Consider the following 17,353-nt stretch of genomic DNA (forward strand, 5'->3'; position numbering starts at 1 on the left):
TATAAAACTATCTATGAACATTCACAAAAAAGTATATAATAAGTATATAATAAGTATAGAATATAATATAAAAGATATATCAATTCACAATATAAACAAATTTTTAAGACAAGTTTCATAAAAAAAACATTATTTCGTATAGTTGAACACAAAATGGTTTATACAAATAAATACTTGTAATATTAAAAATCAATATTAATATTTAAGAAAAATATATCAATATCTGATTTTATATTATTCTTGTTCGTATTATTTCTTACGAGACTAGTAATAGATTATTTTAGTTTAGATTTTAATATTTTCCAATACATGTTAATAACTCTTTTAGCAATTTTATATTTATGATATTTCTTATTTATGATGAATGATATTTAAAATTGTACTGATTTTTATCTTTGTATTCGCTCTATTATTTTTCATAATACTAACATTTATAATAATCATACAGCATTGCTTTCACTGGTATTCATGCTATATAACATATTAGAATAGTCACTAATATTCATTAAGTAATATAATTACAATATTGTAAAAATATAAACTCTAATTTTGAGTTCTTATTATAGCAGTCAAATGAATTATTAAGTGATCACAATATATTGAAAAAAATGTAATATAAAACTATTCATATTCTGCTATAAGTACCATCATATATACACCTAAGAGAAGTGCAATAATTTCTTTTACAGATTGTCTAAAATTAGTATCTGTTAAAAGTTCTGGTATTACAGACACTGTAGCTATATAAATAAATCCACCAGCTGTAAATGGAAGAATCCACATAGTTGCAAGATCACCTAAAAAATTCAATGAAAAGACTAAATTAAAATTTTTAATTAAAAGACATTTAATATTTAATTAAAAGATTTATAAATATAATATATATTAAAATTTGTTTGAAGTATATAATTTATTCTTACCCATGCCTTCTGCTAGTAATGATACATAAGTTCCTAACAAAGCACCTATAGCAGTACTAAGTTGAAGCATCATAGCCTGTAATTAAATTAACATTACATAATTATTATTATATAATATTAAAAATTTCTTTTGTTAATTATATGTTTTTTGTATCTTACTTTTTGTTTACTATAACCACTTTGTATTAAAATAGCAAAGTCTCCTATTTCATGAGGTACTTCATGTAATAAAATTGTAAATGTAGTAATATAACCAATATTTTTTCCAGCTAAATAGCTAGCTCCAATAGCAAGACCATCTGTAAAATTATGTAAAAAATCTGCAACTAAATTTAAATAACCAGCAATTTTAATTTCATTTTGTATATTTTTTGTTTCTTTTTCTTTAGAAATAATATCAAATTTATCAATATCTTTTTGTAATTTGCTATCATCTTTGTTTTCCTTTGATAGCTTTTCTGTGATACTTATCTTATGTGCATGTAAATGACTGTGATCACTTTTAATAATTCTCACTGCTTTTTCGACAATTAAAAACATGATAATACCTAATAATACACATAAGCCAACAGACATATCATGTCCATGATTTGATTCTTCATCATCTTTATTATGAGAATTTGTATATGAATGTACTTCTTCAGAAGATTCATATGTATGAGGAATTAAAGCATGAGGAATTAAATGTAAAAATGCATCTCCTAATAAACCACCAGATGCAAAACTTAATAATACTTTAAGCAATGGTTCACATTCTTTAGTATTATCTAAAGGTACAAAGAATAAAATAAAAAAGGGAGCTGCTGATATAATTAAAGTAGATGCAGTAGCTTTAAGAATCACTTTGTTGTAAGTTCTGTCAGATAAAACTGATTTATATTGATGGTCATAATTATCATTTTCATGTTTATGTTTATGTATAATTTCTTTATGATGTATAGAATATTGATTCTGTAAATATGCTTCATTGGCTTCCTTAGTATATTTAAAGCTTGGTGACTTTTCATGTTCATGAGCTTGACAAAGACTTGGTAAATTTAAAATTATTAGCAATAAAAATGTGCCAAGTGCAATTCGTAAAATCCATTTATTTGTATGATTTCTTTGTTGGTTATCTTTTGTCATTATGATCGTTTTTATAATTTTGCACAAATTTATTAAAATACAGCTGGACTATGTATTGTTGCAAGTGCATAAAAATGCAAAAACTTTAATATTATAATTATGAAAAATAACATTAAAAAATTGCGGCCACGTCACTGAATAATGTGTTATCAGAATAAAGTTGTTTAGTTTTTTTAAAACTAACGTATTAACGTTGGTAACATTGACTTGTTAATAATTCTTGGTTATTGGCTATTCTGATAGCTTGTAAATTTTAAATTCAAGAAATGGTTGTGATAATAATTAAGAATGTACTATATTTTAAATAAAATATCAGCAAATTAATCAGTTTGTTGTTAATAAATAAACACATAATCATAACATTAAAGTATTAAATATGATATAATTTTGTAAAAAGTTTATTTTTATCTTTAAATCATTGTTACGAAAAAATTCGTTAGAGATTCGTAATAGAATCTAAACTGTGGATGGCGGAAATCCTCAAATATTCCACGTGAATTGTCAAAGATAAAATTTAGTGAGGTTAGTTAAAAGAAAATTTTTTGATTTAATTAATGAAATTTTGATATATAAACTTTTAATAGCATGTCACATAATACTTTAAAATCTATGAAACATGGATTTTATGACGCCATTTTTTCAAGTTCACCTATTAATTTCGATAAGGAAAATATTAATTATCTAAATGAGAAGTAAGTTTTTTTTTATATTAATATATATATAATTATTAAAATATTATGTATTATTTATTTTATTATTTTATAGGGAAGAAACATGTTCTGATAAACTTGATACACCTCAAAAAAGAATTCAAGATCATAATGAAAACAAATATTTAAAATTTGAAAAACATAAAATATTACTTGACAATGATGTTGAAAATTCAAAAATAACAAATACACCTTGTTCTATAAATCATTTTCGTTCAAAGTCTACAAATTATCTTAAAAAAAAACAAACTTTATTGTCTGAAAATGAAGCAACTGATTTAAAATGTAAAATTTCTACAAAAGCATGTACAACTTCATTAAGTGAAAAAATTTTAACCATGCATTCTTATACTCCTAAACAATATAAAATTCATACTGCTATGAGTAGTTCAAGAATAAATACCTTACCTTCAAATAAAACACCTATAAAACGTTATTTTAGTGATAATGTTTTATCACAAGCTACTCCTGATTGTTTTAATGTTGTTCAAGTTGAAACACCATCTAGTAAATCAAATGAAATTGATATTGAAGATCAAACAGTATATGAAGAAGAAAATACTAATTTAACTGTAGGAATACGTGTTAGACCTTTAAATACAAAGTAAGTTATTATATTTTTGAACTTTTTTTTTTTAAATAATATTATGTTGTAATATTTTCTTTTTTATTTCTTATGATTTTAGAGAATTAAATGATTCAAAAATTACATCTGTTATACAAGTATATGGTCAAAATATTATTGTTACTTGTGAATCTGTTCAACATACTTTTACATATGATCATTGCTTTATGTCACATGTGGATATATCACAGCCTGGTTACGCTAATCAAGAAATTGTTTTTAAAAATATGGTTCTACCATTAGTGCAAAATGCTTTTGAAGGATATAATGTTTGTTTGTTTGCTTATGGACAAACAGGTTCTGGTAAAAGTTATAGTATGATGGGTCAAGAATCTACTCAAATTAATGCATCATCATTTGATGAAGCAATTGGTATTATTCCAAGATTTTGTCAAGAAATATTTGCAAGAATATCTAATAATATGAACATTGAAACTACAGTAGAAATTAGTTATTTTGAAATTTATAATGAGAAAATACATGATCTTTTAACAAATGTTAACAGTGGAGTAAAAAGGGCTCCTCTTAAAGTTAGAGAACATCCTGTATTTGGTCCATATATTGTTGATTTAAGTCAACATTGTGTACAAAATTATAAAGATTTACAAGTATATTTTTAATATATTATACATTATCATATATATATAATATAAATATATTTATTTATAAATGTATTTATTTTAGACTTGGCTTAAAGTGGGTAATTCACAAAGAGCTACAGCAGCAACTGGAATGAATGAAAAAAGTTCCAGATCACATAGTATATTTAGTATTATATTAACACAAACTCAAATAAATAACCAATTAGATAATGGATCTATAGATGCTAGTCGTCGAAGTAAAATTAATTTAGTAGATTTAGCAGGAAGTGAGAGATTAAGTCAAACTTGTGCAAGTGGTGATAGATTAAAGGTATATTATATTTAATTATTTAATTATTGTTTAATAATTTTTTTATAATATATCATTAATTGTGCATTTTATAGGAAGGTGTATCTATTAATAAATCGTTATTAACTTTGGGAAAAGTGATTGCGTCTTTAGCTGAAAATACAAGTAATCGTAAACGAGGTTTTGTTCCATATCGTGAATCTGTTCTTACATGGTTACTGAAGGTAAGTACTATTAAATTATTAAAATAAAATTTTATGTAATTAAATAATTTTCTTTGTTAAATCATCATTAACAAAATTTATTTCAACAGTTTTTAAATATCTATTTTATCTAAATATAATGAAATATTTTTTAAAAAATATTGAAATATTATGAAAAAAATATTTTTTAAAAAATTATTTAATATAAGAATTATTTTATATAATATATAATATAATATAATATATATAATATATTAATAAAATTTTTTCTATAAAACTTATTATATGAAAAATAAAGGGAATAGTCATAAATAAAAAGATGAATAGTATGATATAACTTTGTGTATTTCTTATTTTTCATATTATAAGTTACAATAAACTATTTCCTAAATTAATTTTAAAATAAATATATTTTAATACCTTTTTTATAAAAAATAAGTTACATCGATTAGTTACTATTAAAAAATTATATGATTTCATTTTAAAAATTGAAATTAACTTTTATATAATCTATATATTTATAAAAAAATTATTAATAAAACTATCATGTATTTTTTTATACTAAACAACTTTTGTGAGAAAATTTTTTTCATAGTATTTTTTTTTTTTTAAATATTTTTTTGTATATAAACACAAAAAAATACTCAACAACAAAAAAGACTCACTGTATACTATTATATATTTAAATTTGTAATTTTGTAAAGTTTTAAATTAAATTCGCTTTATTTTTGAAAATATTTTTTTTTATATAGTTTTTTATATAATACATTCAGTCTTATGAATTATTCAATTTTTCATTGAATATTTAATTAGTTTAATTTAATATAAAAATACTTCTTAAGCATCATAACATCATTAATTTTTGTGGAATAAAAAAATGCATATTAATTTATAATTTAATATTATGTTAACTATAAATTATATTAATATCCATTTTAGTGTTCATCACTAATATCTCTCTCTCTTTCTCTGTCTCTCTATATATATATATGAATTCTTCGAAATAAAACTTCGGAGTAAATTTCAAGTAATGATATACCGAATGATATAAATTACTGAAATTTACAATTACGAACATTAATCTCTTATTTGATTCATATTCATTTCCTCTTTTTCGTCCAAATTGAAGAAATCATCTATCCAAATAAGTATTCGATTCAGATTATGTACGATAAATTGGGCATTACTACTTGTGAGATCTTTAACTAGATAAATATATGTAATGTTTTTATATATTTTTATATTTTATATGTAACTTATGAGTTTTTCTTGCTTTTTTTTTCTTTCGTCAAATTTTGAAAAATAATGAATTCATATCCAAATAATATATATATTTTATATATGGAAAAAATTATTGCAATAGAAAACTTAAAATCGTATATATATTTTTATGAATTTTTTCTATTTTAGTATCTATATACTTGCTATACTTTCATACAATTAGATATATTTAAATTATAAAATATGATTAAAGATATTTTCTCTATTATTATTTATAATTTTTTTCACTTCGTTATTAACTTCTTAACATTCATTACTTTTTAAAGTTTTTTTTTAACATTTTATTATCAGTGTTCAAATTCGTTTCTTTAATGCTTGTGTTATCATGTTCTTCTTCTTCTTCATGAATTTCTTGACAAGAATTTCTTCGCAATTTTCCTTTTATATAAGTAGTTAGGATTCTTCTTTTATTTTCTCGACATAAATAACAATTTTCTTTTGAAAATGTCTTCTGCTCGTGATGTTGTTGCAATAAACGTTGGGAATAAATTTGTGTTGATTTTCCTGAAAATGATTTTATTATTTCTATAATAATAATATATGATATTTGTACTATTTTATTCTTTATTATTTTATTTTTTAAATGTTATTGTTTATAATAAAAATGATATAGGTTTTTAATATTTAATTTTTTTTTTTGAAACAAAAATTTTCTTTTTTAATTTTTAGATTTCTATTTTAAATTCATTAATTTGTTTTATCTTGTTTTCTACCATTAGTTAACTAATGTTCAAAGTTTCAAACATCATCGTGCGTTACAGCACGTAGTCAGTTTGCTAACTTATGACTGTTTTGTAATCGAAAAATATTTTATAATTAAAAAATATAATGCATCACATTTATTTCTTTTGAAATTTAGCTTTAATAAATTTTGCTATAAATAAATTTGATAATTTTGTATAAATCTCTTAAAATAAAAATTATTATATTTTATTATATAAATTATAATAGTAAAGAAAAGACAGAGAAGAATAAAAGGGAGTACAGTAAAAGATGATTGATGTTTCAGATAAAAAAATTAATAGATAAAAATTTTAAAATCAAAATCATAATTTTGAAGAAATAATATAGCGAATTTTTATTAGATAAAACTAGAAATAAATACTATCAATACAGTTTCTTTTATTATTTCAATTATATTATTTAATAACTTGATTCAACTTTAAATATATGCATATAAAAATTATTAAAAGAAATTTAGTCGATTGAAATATTTCTTTTCCTAGTATATAAATTTGTTAAATAAAATTTGAATTGGAAATTTTATATAAATTTATATTCAAATATCAATATTGACTATTATTATTTATTCCGATATCATATTATTTATTTCCATGAATGCACTTTTACATCGAAATATGACTTATATAATTGAAATTTCGATTTTAAATTAAAAAAATAACTTGATTAATAGTACAAAAACAAATTTTATATAAATCGTGAAATATTTTTATATATATGTACATAAAATATAAAATATAAAATTGAAAATTGAAATAAAAATTGAAATTGAATAAAAAGATGATTACTATTCGTTCATCTATCATTCTATATTTTTTTTAATAATTTTATTTGTTTTTACTAATGTATATAATATCGCTGATTATGAAAAATATTTTTCATTTCAGTATCATTTTACATAATATATATATAAATATATATATTAATATATTTTAGATACATAAAATTATTATATGTATTATAATGAAATTAATCGTATGCATATTACGTTATATTATATACGTTTATATTATCATAATATAAATTATTAATATCATAATTATAAATATCATAAATATGTATGTTTTTCATATTTAACTTGTTTTCATATTGTTCTCTCTCTTTCAAATATATGTATATATGATATAATATATTTTAGCTAATTATATTTTAATTTATATAATTAATATATCTCATTTATATAATTTAGAATAAAATACAAAGCTTTTTCATGTTAATAATTCTATTGCTATTTTAATTTAAATATACATTAAGATTTTTAAATTCGTGATAATAATTCATTTCAAAGTCTAATATAATAAATAATATAACAAATAAAACAAAAGATTATTTCTCAGTAATTAATTCTACATAATTATAAGAAAGAAAAATATAACTACATTGTATAAATACATAACTGAGAGATATTCTTCTGGCATCAATTAAAAATATAAAAATCATATTAATCAAATCTTGAAATTTTTTGTTATTTCAAATTAATTAAAATAATATGATCAATTCATAAATAAATCATGAACCTTTACTAAAAATAAATCGATCAAAAAAATTGAAAAAAATATTAACTTCTATAATATCCTATAATAACAATAATAATAATAACTCCCATAATTATATGAAAATTTATTTATCCGCCTTAAATATTCAAAAGATATTCAAAAAGAATGATGATAATGAATTGATCATGGCAGAATGTTCGATAATTATTCAATATTATCTTTATTTTTTTTATCATTTTAATAAGTAGTTAAAAAATAATTTGTTTAGATACAATTGAAACATACCACTATTAAAATAATCTTTATTCCACGGTTGCTCGTAGTCTCGATATTGAGGAGTCCTTAAGAAACCGTAAGTCAAGACTTCAGGAACGTAGATTAAATCCATCGTTTCTGTCTGAAGTTTTTTCTAAAGTAATTATTTTATCTATTTCTTCTTATTTTTAAAAAAACTTACCGAATGATCACGAAGTTGCGCCTATTTTCTAGAACACTAATAAAAAAATTAACTTTTTATTAGTAAGATCTCTTGTTTATTGTTATTTTCGGTCTTCTTTCTTTCACTAATTGGAAATAATTTATTGGTAGATGACCAAAAAAATTTAATATTATTACATATTGTTTATAATAAAAGAAAAAGGAAAAGAAATAGAGGCAATTAAAATTAAAAACAAGATTGTTATGCTCGAATTGCTACGATAGTTTGCTTTAAACTGAAGAAATACACTGAGCATGAAATGTTTATGAGTCGGTTCTTCCCTCTCCATCGGTTCTTGTTCTCTTCACTCCTCTCCTCTATTACTGCGTGCCCTTCAACTCGGCGTTTTATCCCTCCCTTTCTTCCAATCACTTTTGCGAATTTCTTACGTATTTTATAATCATTCAACATATTTTCTGCGCATATTTTTTTATGATATTTTTCTTATAATTTTTTATTTGTTTCTATTGAAATTTTTGTTTTCTAACTCTTTTAATATTTTTGTACAATTTAAATATAATCTATTTCTTATAAATTATGAATTATATAATATTAAGATATTTTTTCATATAAATTCAATCAAGTAATTTTCTTCATTATTTTTAATTTCATGATATTTTTCGTATTTATTTATTGATCGTATTTATATTTACTTATATATATATATTTGGAAAATTATTTTACAAAAAATAGAAAATTTTGATCAAATATTTTGAAGATTACTATTAAAAATGATCATGAAACAATATTTAGCAACACTTACTAATAATAAATATTCATTGAATATGATTTGTTTATTTTATGAATTCACATCTTTTTATAAATAAGTAAATATCTAACTATCTTGATAATCTGTTGAAATCATTGTGACCCTTCCTTTTTTAGTTATTATGTCGTATTATAAATGCTAGGTCAATGATAATTTACTTGTTTATTATCACTTTAAGTTGTTTTTTATGTAATATTATTATCCTGCATTGTTAAAACTTGCACTTATTAGAAACTATTAAAATTTTTAAATGAGTTTATGTAATAATGAATTTGAGATTTATAATTATATCCTACAATTTCAATATTTTTACAATAGTAAATATCTAATAATTGATGGATAAAAAATGTTATATGATAAAATTTATTATATAATAAAACAAAATAAATGAAATATAAATACTTGTATATATATAAATATTATTTTTTATGAAGAAATTATTAAAAAATTTGTTCTAAAAAATATTATAGGCTTTAAATAATTTAAATTTAAATAGATTAAAAGTAGTTTTATTTGTATTGATAAATCTCAAGAATTATAAAGTATAATAATAACTTCTTCACTATATTAAATTCTGAAATGCATTCAAATGCATTAATTCTGAAAATAGTTAAAACGTAATAAATGTTAATCTCTTAGAAAAAGAAAACTACTTAACAAATTATGATATAGATATTTTATCTATTTATTTTATCGTTACAAAACAAAAAAAATAAATAAATATGTATTATAATTTTTTATAAAGTATAATTTAAATATTCAAAGATAAACTTAAAAACACTGGATGGAACTTCTATGACATTTTCTATGATGTTAATTAGACATCGATTTATTTTTTTAACTGTTCTAAATAAAATATAATAATAAAATTAATTGCTTTTATTTTTAAAATATTAAAATTATATTTAAAATATTAGAAATTTCATTTTATACATTTCATACAATATGTAATATAAAAATGTAATATAATATATGTAATAATAAATATAAATATATATAAGAATTATAATGAAAGTATGTAAAATTTTATTTTTTTATTTTAGTGAATGTTAACTTAATATATTTTATTATACATCTTTATGTACACATACTATTCCATATTTTTTTGATGTCTTATCAGTTAATTATATCAGGATAACATTAAGAAATAAACGTCAAGGTATGATTGATAACGAAGTAGGTACTTATGAAAGATTAGTCCACAGTCGTTCTTAATCAAACTTTTATTGTCTTATCATATAAGATACTGATAATGGTTATTCATGCGCAAAACAATCAAGATTAAATTAGATAAAACAGATGAAACAAAAAATGTAAATATCATATCACTTCTTACAATATAATTTTATCATAATAGTAAACAATTATAATAATTAACAGTAAACAATAGACAAATACCCGAAACAATTTACGGTATAAATATCTGTAACCATTCTTATTGAGAGAAGATTTCCATTTTTTGACCACTAATGAAACTTATTATAAATCAAAAAAGCCCAATGATTTTTTTTCGTTTTTTTTATACAAAAATATTCTTAAGAATCATGTTTATCCTGTATTTATTAGAAACTATTAAAATTTTTTTTTTAACTATTAGGAAAGTCTTGGAGGAAATTCAAGAACAGCAATGCTTGGAACAATATCACCAGCTAATATACATGTAGAAGAAACGCTTGCAACACTTCGATACGCTTGTCAAGCTCGAGCTATTATTAATCGCGTTCGAATTAATGAAGATCCACATGAAAAATTAATTCGGTAACAAATGCATTTTCTCATAAATCTAACTGATAATTCATATAATTCATATATCCCATTCAAAAATATTTCTTCTTAACGTGGATTATTAGTATATATAAAATTAAAAGTTCTAAAATTATAGATCTTTCACTCCGAAGAGAAAAGACAAAAGAATACCGATACAATTTTTTTAGTTTGTAATAGGCATAACCTAAAGCTTTTAATTATAAATATAATTATGATTTTTCTATTAGAGAATTAAAAGCAGAAGTGTTGCGATTACGCGGCGTACGTGAAGGATACGAAAAGCAACTTGGAATATTTCCACGTCGCCTTCTTGATTCTGTTGGATTGGTTAATCAAAGTAACGATGAAATTAAACAAAAACAAGAAGAAATTAATAAACTGAAAGATCAATTAAAAAAGACTGAAGAACAACTTGCAACTACTCAAATGTAAGTCATAAATACAAGTACTTCATAAATACAAGTAAATCAAGTATAATATCATAAGCTATTATATTTATTTTAGAAATAATCAATATAAATTGTTATATATTTTGATATCGTTTTAAAAATAAATTAGATGATCATATTATTCCAGAAATAGATCAAAGAATATTTATCAATTTAAAGATTTGAATGTTTAGTTACATGTAATTACAGGATTTGGCAAACAAAATTACGAGATACCGAGGAAAAGAAAAATTCAGAAATAAAATATTTACGTCGCTGTGGTATTGCTATTGAACTCGATTTTTATGAGAAGGATAAACAACCTTGTCTTATAAATCTCGCGGCCGATCCTATGTTATCCGGTATACTTTTGTATTTCATTCCTCCGGGATTGGTTCGCATTGGAAAAAATTCTGATTGCGAGAATTCTTCAGAAAATTTGGATATCATGTTGGACGGACCTCTGGTTAGGCCTTTACATTGGTTAGTTATTGGGTCGTTTGCAATTCGGTGGATTGAAAGATTTCTTGGTCTTGTTCATGTTTTCCATTTGTATGTCATCTTTTTCTCCATTACTTCGTTTTTTTGACTTGTTGCTCATGAATTGTGATTCAGGAAAATGTTTTACTTTGTCCATCTTTGTTTTCTTTCACTAATTGCCTCTCACCAATGCATGCTTGTCTTCTTTACGATTTAATATATTATTTAATATTATCCAAATTTATTATAATTTAAAAAAAAAATATGCATGATAGTTTTCTGTGTTATTTAATCACTACTATATGGTGTTATGGTTTCCGAATGATTTCAAATTTTACATACATTATCTCATAAGTATAAAAAATTAAATATTTATATCTGACAAAAAAATACATGTATAATTGGAATTATTTATATGCTTACTTTAATAAATCTTTTTAATGATTCTCTAATTGATTTTTTATGCACTTACAGTACTATTGAAAACAATAATGGAAAACTTATATTATCTTCAGAAATGGAAGGAGATACATTTGTGAATGGACAGGTATAATATATTTTACATTTATAATTTTATTGCATTACTTTCATCAATCATAAACTATTTATTATATATAGGTCGTAACTGGCAAAGTTATTTTAAAACACGGTGATCGATTAGTAATTGGCGGTAATCATTACTTTAAAGTTTCAAATCCGAATGATAGGCATGGTAATATACAAATTTCAGCGCAAACTGTAGATTATGAATTTGCTCATCAAGAAATTCTTAAAGTGCAGGAAGAAAAGTATAAATTTATAATAATTTTTTTTATTCAATAAATATTCATTATTTAAAATTGTTATTTTTAATTCAATATAGATTAAGAGCAGAATTGGAAGAAAGTAAACAGAAAGCAATAAAAGAATTAGAAAATGCAAAACGAGAAATTGAAATGCAATTGGGAAATCAAAAATTATCATACGAACGTAAAATTGAAATTCTTGATTCTACAGTTCAAGAGCAGAAACTTGCATTAGAACAAATTCATCAAAAAAAAAAAGAATTAGAATTAGAAAAAGAATTACTTGCAAATGAAATTGAAGCAAATAATAGATTAAAACAAATACAATTTGATCAAAGTAAAATTAATATTACGCCATATAAATCTAATTTCTTACAAGAATTGGAAAGTATTTTAAATGAAAAAACAGCAAATGTCGAATTCGCTCTTAAGATGAAAGCTAGTGAAGAAGCAATAAGCGATGGTGGTATTAGTTTACATGAAATGCAAATATTAGTAAGAGAAGCTACTGAACGATGTAAAGAAGTTGGTATTAATTATGTAGGTATTTATAATATTTGCATAAATAATAATTAAAAAATATAATAATTAAAATATAATAATAATAATTAAAAAATATATATTTTAATACATATAACATAATTCTATTCTATTATATTTTAGGATTTTGATCAACAGCAAACAATTGTCAATAAAAGTCTAAAACCAGTAATTCGTATACGTAACAAAGATAGCATGAAAGAAACATTCTGGCAACCAATGCGATTTTTAGATTGGGTTCATCATTTACGAGATTATGATATAGAAGATTCAATTAAAGAATTGTGTACGTCAGAAGAAACTTGGGAATTTTATGAAAATACAGAAACTTTTGAAGATTCTTTGAATAATAGTCGGATTTCAATAAATATGACTCCCATAAAGAAGCATTTAAATGAAAGTTTACAACTTTCATTAGATACATCCATACTTGGAACTACATTAAATAATCAAACATTTGATATTTCAAAAGATCAAGAAACTATAAATACATGTCTCCTCCAAATGGAACTTGCTATAAAAACTATACGTAAATTATGTAATAAAAATAGCGAAATTCAATCGATTCCGGAATCTCTTAATAATATGGAAAGTATTATTTGTAGTTTACGTGAAACTCTAGAAATAGAAAACATAAGTAAATGTACCAATGAAAATGTAATTTCTGTTCAGAATTCTAATGATAATACAATTGAAAATTCTGACATAAATTTCACAGTTTCTAGTCTCAATTGCAATATAAAATCTGTTTCACCAACAAAATCTACTTTACGTAATAATGATAAAAGTTTAGTGTGTGACAAGAAAAGTGTAAGATTTACAGATAAATTAAAAGAAGAATTAACTTAGTAAAAATAAACATTACTTAATTAAATAAGATTTCTTTTTAGAGATATATATTATTATATAAATAAACCGTAATATACTTAAAAAATATTAAAATATTAAGTGGAACATAAAAATATGTTTACTACATGACTATATTATTTTATTTTTTATTATTCATAGCTGTTATATAATGTTATTTACATATGTGTATTATATAAAATATTCTGTATGAATGTTTAATTAAATTTATGTAAGGTTTGTAAAGTTACAGTAATATTACTCAAATAAAATAATCAATTTAAATAAGCATCTTATTAAATAAAGCATATTTTATGAATATTAAATTAATAAAATATACCATATAAGTTTTATAATTAATCAAAATAATCCTCAATATCAATAGCAGGATTCAATAAGTCTTCTCCATAGATACTTAAATCTAATTGATTAAGTATTAAATTCTCGCACATTTCTTCTAAATTAGTATCTCCAATTAATATTGCTCCTTGCATTTTACCATTTTTCAATATAAGTTTTATATATTCTTCTCCTCTAGTCATTCGTAATAATACTTCATAATTATTATCCAACTTTTGTCCGTTATACAAACCAAGTAAAACTACTTTGTAACCAAAAAACTTAGTTACATGAGTGAAAAGTTCAAAACAAAAATCTTGTAGAAATTCTTCATTTTTCATTTTAGAAACCATTGATTTTGCTGCATATCGACCCATTTGATGTGCTTGAGTCCATAATCTCATTTGAAACCAATGTTTTGCTAATTCCCATCCTGCACTACATACATCTCCAGCAGCAAATATATCTTGTTTAGAAGTTTCTAACTTCCAATCTACCAATAAACCTCCATCTTTCTCCTTTTTTATATCTTCTAAACCTATTATATCAGAATTTGGAATTACACCAGTTGCTGACACAATGAAGTCACAACCAATAATTTTCCCATTTGTTAATTGAACATATATGGACCATTTTTCCATAGGATCAAATTCTTTTTGTTCTGATTTATTAAGAATTTTAATTATCTCACATTCGTATTCTATTTGAACTTTTGCAGATTTAAGATAAGTACTTTTTATATCAAAATTGTTATGCCAATCTGGACCTAAAGCTGGTCCATCTGCTACAGCTGTAATATCAGAGACAGTATATCTCATTCTTTTAGTCAGAGAACTTACATTAGCATTTACAAATGTATCATTTTTATATATTTTGTTCATGAAAAATTCTGCAGCTCCAGGATCAACAAAAGTTGCAGAAATATGTTTATCCTTAATTACCCATATCATTTCAAGACCATGTACTTCATGCACAATTTCAGTTGCAATACCTCCATTTCCAACTATTACAATTCTTTTTGAATTTTTTATTTTTTGAGAAAATTGAAAAACTGATTCTGTATCTCTTATTCCTAGTATAAAATTATTATGATTTTCTATAAGTTTTGGTCTAGCACCATTACAAAGACATAACATTTTATAATTTATAATTTTTCCACTTTTAGTTTCCACTTGTTTATTTAAACTATCTATTTTTATTACTAAATCATTAATAATTTTTAATAAATTATGTACTTTCATCAAAACTGTAGTATCTTTTTCTTCTATATCAAACTGCATTAAAGTTTTACCAAGTGGAATTACATTCGTAACTGTTTTTATTAAAGGACTTGCTGTAATTAGAATGATTTTTTCTTCTGGAACAAGAAAAGCTATGCTTTCAACACAAGATACTCCAGCAATACCACCACCTACTATTAAAAATGTACAGTTTAACTTTTCTTGATCCATTTTATATGATTTATTTCTTAAATTTTCAAATACAAATTAAAAATAATGCATTAATTTTTCCATTCTAAATAATTGTAATATCTAAAAGGAACATGATATGGAAATAAACCATATTCTCTTGATTTCATTATTGCAACAAGTAAATCTTTATAAGCCTTTTGACAAAGACAAGTATAACTGTAAATAAAAAGAATAAATATAGAATAAATAAGAATAAATTGTAAAAAAAAATAAATAATATAATTATATTAATAAGTTTAAAACTTTTATTATACTTGAATAAAGTTAAACTTACTTGTAATTTAAAATTTCTCCACTATCCTTGGAAATAAATTGTTTTAATAAATCAATATTACGATAATCAAGAACTAAATATTCATCTCTGCATATTGGACATGGATTACCAGTAGCAACTATACCACCTCTCTAAAATTTTTATACAATTATTTAAAAAATTATAAAGTATTTATGGAATTATATAAATTATATATAAACTATACATAATTTTATAAATTAAATAATAAATATTTTAAATTTTTCTTCAAAACACATACAATACAAGTTTTTCGTGTTTTCTTTGGAGGAATATGACCTTTAAAATTTCGTCTATAATATTTCCAAATAGGCTCTTCTCCGTAAGTTTGTTTATATGCTAACATAAATAAATTAATAATGTATTAATATAATTAAAATTATAAATGTATGTAATTAAAATTACGTTAAAAAAAAATTATATTATATACCACTACTTTTAAGATATTTTATACTAATTTCTACAGGAATTATTTTACTTCTATCTTTTGAAGGAGGAACTGATAAATTTGTATTATTTTCAATATTTTCTACTTCGTCATATTTTGTAAATGTAGAATGGATAAATTTCACTGATATAACCTAAAAAAAAAGTTTAGAATACTAAATCACTTTTAAAAATTCATGATTATTTCTAATTCTTACTTTTGTAATTAAATTAGTTCGAAAAAGTGAGGCAGCTAACTGTAATTTATTCAATATTAACGACATTATTTTTAATATTAATAAAATAGTTTTTTTTTTAAAATAAATCCATATATTGCGCATACGTTTGTAATATAAACTATGATTCTTGTTCAACAATTTTTGAATATAGCATGTTTATTATTTGATATTTATAAAATTATTCAATTTTAATTATTAATATTATAATAATATATTATAATAAATTTATATTATATATATTAATACTTGTTTAGTTAAATTTTATTTAATAAGATTTGATATCAGTTGTTAATATCAATTAATATAAATTTTTAAAGACTGAATTATATAAATTTTTTATAATTATAAAAATAATTTCTTTATTTGAAAAATATATATAATATATTTAATAAATTATTGTTTACTATTAAACTAATAAAAATTTTCTAATAAAGTTTTTCATTTGACTAAATATCATTTATATCTATATTGAAAATTATTCAAAAAATATATTGAATATT

General features: G+C 21.7%; 5 protein-coding genes across 8 annotated transcripts; 1 reads left to right on the forward strand and 4 right to left on the reverse strand.

Annotated features, from left to right (window-relative positions):
• Positions 1-386: 386 nt before the first annotated feature.
• Positions 387-2,363, reverse strand: Catsup (zinc transporter catecholamines up). The gene is made up of 3 exons (XM_012483598.3): positions 1,080-2,363; positions 921-996; positions 387-797 (listed from the first exon to the last, which is right to left on the reverse strand). The coding sequence occupies exons 1-3, from the start codon at positions 2,043-2,045 to the stop codon at positions 622-624; spliced, it is 1,218 nt and encodes a 405-aa protein (XP_012339052.1). The 5' UTR covers positions 2,046-2,363; the 3' UTR covers positions 387-621.
• On the forward strand, positions 2,284-14,370 carry neb (kinesin family member nebbish). Of its 2 annotated transcripts, XM_012483594.3 has the most exons (13): positions 2,284-2,567; positions 2,630-2,737; positions 2,811-3,359; positions 3,442-3,988; positions 4,065-4,292; positions 4,367-4,495; positions 10,837-10,997; positions 11,234-11,434; positions 11,645-11,917; positions 12,389-12,461; positions 12,533-12,702; positions 12,777-13,239; positions 13,363-14,370. In XM_012483594.3, the coding sequence occupies exons 2-13, from the start codon at positions 2,631-2,633 to the stop codon at positions 14,086-14,088; spliced, it is 3,627 nt and encodes a 1,208-aa protein (XP_012339048.3). In that variant the 5' UTR covers positions 2,284-2,567; position 2,630; the 3' UTR covers positions 14,089-14,370. The 2 variants fall into 2 exon arrangements, with proteins under 2 accessions (XP_012339048.3, XP_086766696.1); XM_086910570.1 differs by lacking the exon at positions 11,645-11,917.
• On the reverse strand, positions 4,802-8,795 carry LOC105734838 (uncharacterized). Of its 2 annotated transcripts, none has more exons than XM_012483600.3 (3): positions 8,450-8,795; positions 8,278-8,401; positions 4,802-6,259 (listed from the first exon to the last, which is right to left on the reverse strand). In XM_012483600.3, the coding sequence occupies exons 2-3, from the start codon at positions 8,378-8,380 to the stop codon at positions 6,009-6,011; spliced, it is 354 nt and encodes a 117-aa protein (XP_012339054.1). In that variant the 5' UTR covers positions 8,381-8,401; positions 8,450-8,795; the 3' UTR covers positions 4,802-6,008. The 2 variants fall into 2 exon arrangements, with proteins under 2 accessions (XP_012339054.1, XP_086766714.1); XM_086910588.1 differs by having other exon boundaries at positions 8,278-8,389; positions 8,450-8,773.
• Positions 14,219-15,875, reverse strand: Pyroxd1 (pyridine nucleotide-disulfide oxidoreductase domain 1). The gene has a single exon (XM_086910576.1). The coding sequence runs from the start codon at positions 15,873-15,875 to the stop codon at positions 14,442-14,444; it is 1,434 nt and encodes a 477-aa protein (XP_086766702.1). The 3' UTR covers positions 14,219-14,441.
• mRpS18B (mitochondrial ribosomal protein S18B) lies at positions 14,219-17,334 on the reverse strand. Of its 2 annotated transcripts, none has more exons than XM_003691604.4 (5): positions 16,833-17,334; positions 16,619-16,769; positions 16,430-16,527; positions 16,171-16,301; positions 14,219-16,052 (listed from the first exon to the last, which is right to left on the reverse strand). In XM_003691604.4, exons 1-5 carry the CDS (start codon positions 16,953-16,955, stop codon positions 15,926-15,928), a joined length of 630 nt encoding a protein of 209 aa, XP_003691652.2. In that variant the 5' UTR covers positions 16,956-17,334; the 3' UTR covers positions 14,219-15,925. The 2 variants fall into 2 exon arrangements, with proteins under 2 accessions (XP_003691652.2, XP_086766710.1); XM_086910584.1 differs by having other exon boundaries at positions 16,667-16,769; positions 16,833-17,297.
• Positions 17,335-17,353: the final 19 nt, after the last annotated feature.

The sequence above is a fragment of the Apis florea genome, unplaced genomic scaffold (genome assembly GCF_048593485.1).
Source record: "Apis florea isolate Af1SG1 unplaced genomic scaffold, ASM4859348v1 contig_3193_pilon, whole genome shotgun sequence".
Taxonomy (NCBI): Eukaryota; Metazoa; Arthropoda; class Insecta; order Hymenoptera; family Apidae; genus Apis; species Apis florea.

Excerpts from the sequence above, each read along its gene's own strand:
- Catsup (XM_012483598.3), bottom strand. The coding sequence starts at position 2,045 with ATGACAAAAGATAACCAACAAAGAAATCATACAAATAAATGGATTTTA. Across the intron at positions 997-1,079 it reads GTGGTTATAGTAAACAAAAA|GCTATGATGCTTCAACTTAG; the intron begins GTAAGATACAAA and ends ATTTAATTACAG. Across the intron at positions 798-920 it reads ATTACTAGCAGAAGGCATGG|GTGATCTTGCAACTATGTGG; the intron begins GTAAGAATAAAT and ends TGAATTTTTTAG.
- neb (XM_012483594.3), top strand. The coding sequence starts at position 2,631 with ATGTCACATAATACTTTAAAATCTATGAAACATGGATTTTATGACGCC. Across the intron at positions 2,738-2,810 it reads ATTAATTATCTAAATGAGAA|GGAAGAAACATGTTCTGATA; the intron begins GTAAGTTTTTTT and ends ATTATTTTATAG. Across the intron at positions 12,703-12,776 it reads CTTAAAGTGCAGGAAGAAAA|ATTAAGAGCAGAATTGGAAG; the intron begins GTATAAATTTAT and ends AATTCAATATAG.
- LOC105734838 (XM_012483600.3), bottom strand. The coding sequence starts at position 8,380 with ATGGATTTAATCTACGTTCCTGAAGTCTTGACTTACGGTTTCTTAAGG. Across the intron at positions 6,260-8,277 it reads TAAAGATTATTTTAATAGTG|GAAAATCAACACAAATTTAT; the intron begins GTATGTTTCAAT and ends AATCATTTTCAG.
- Pyroxd1 (XM_086910576.1), bottom strand. The coding sequence starts at position 15,875 with ATGGATCAAGAAAAGTTAAACTGTACATTTTTAATAGTAGGTGGTGGT.
- mRpS18B (XM_003691604.4), bottom strand. The coding sequence starts at position 16,955 with ATGCGCAATATATGGATTTATTTTAAAAAAAAAACTATTTTATTAATA. Across the intron at positions 16,528-16,618 it reads AAAATATCTTAAAAGTAGTG|CATATAAACAAACTTACGGA; the intron begins GTATATAATATA and ends TATTTATGTTAG. Across the intron at positions 16,302-16,429 it reads AAACACGAAAAACTTGTATT|AGAGGTGGTATAGTTGCTAC; the intron begins GTATGTGTTTTG and ends TAAAAATTTTAG.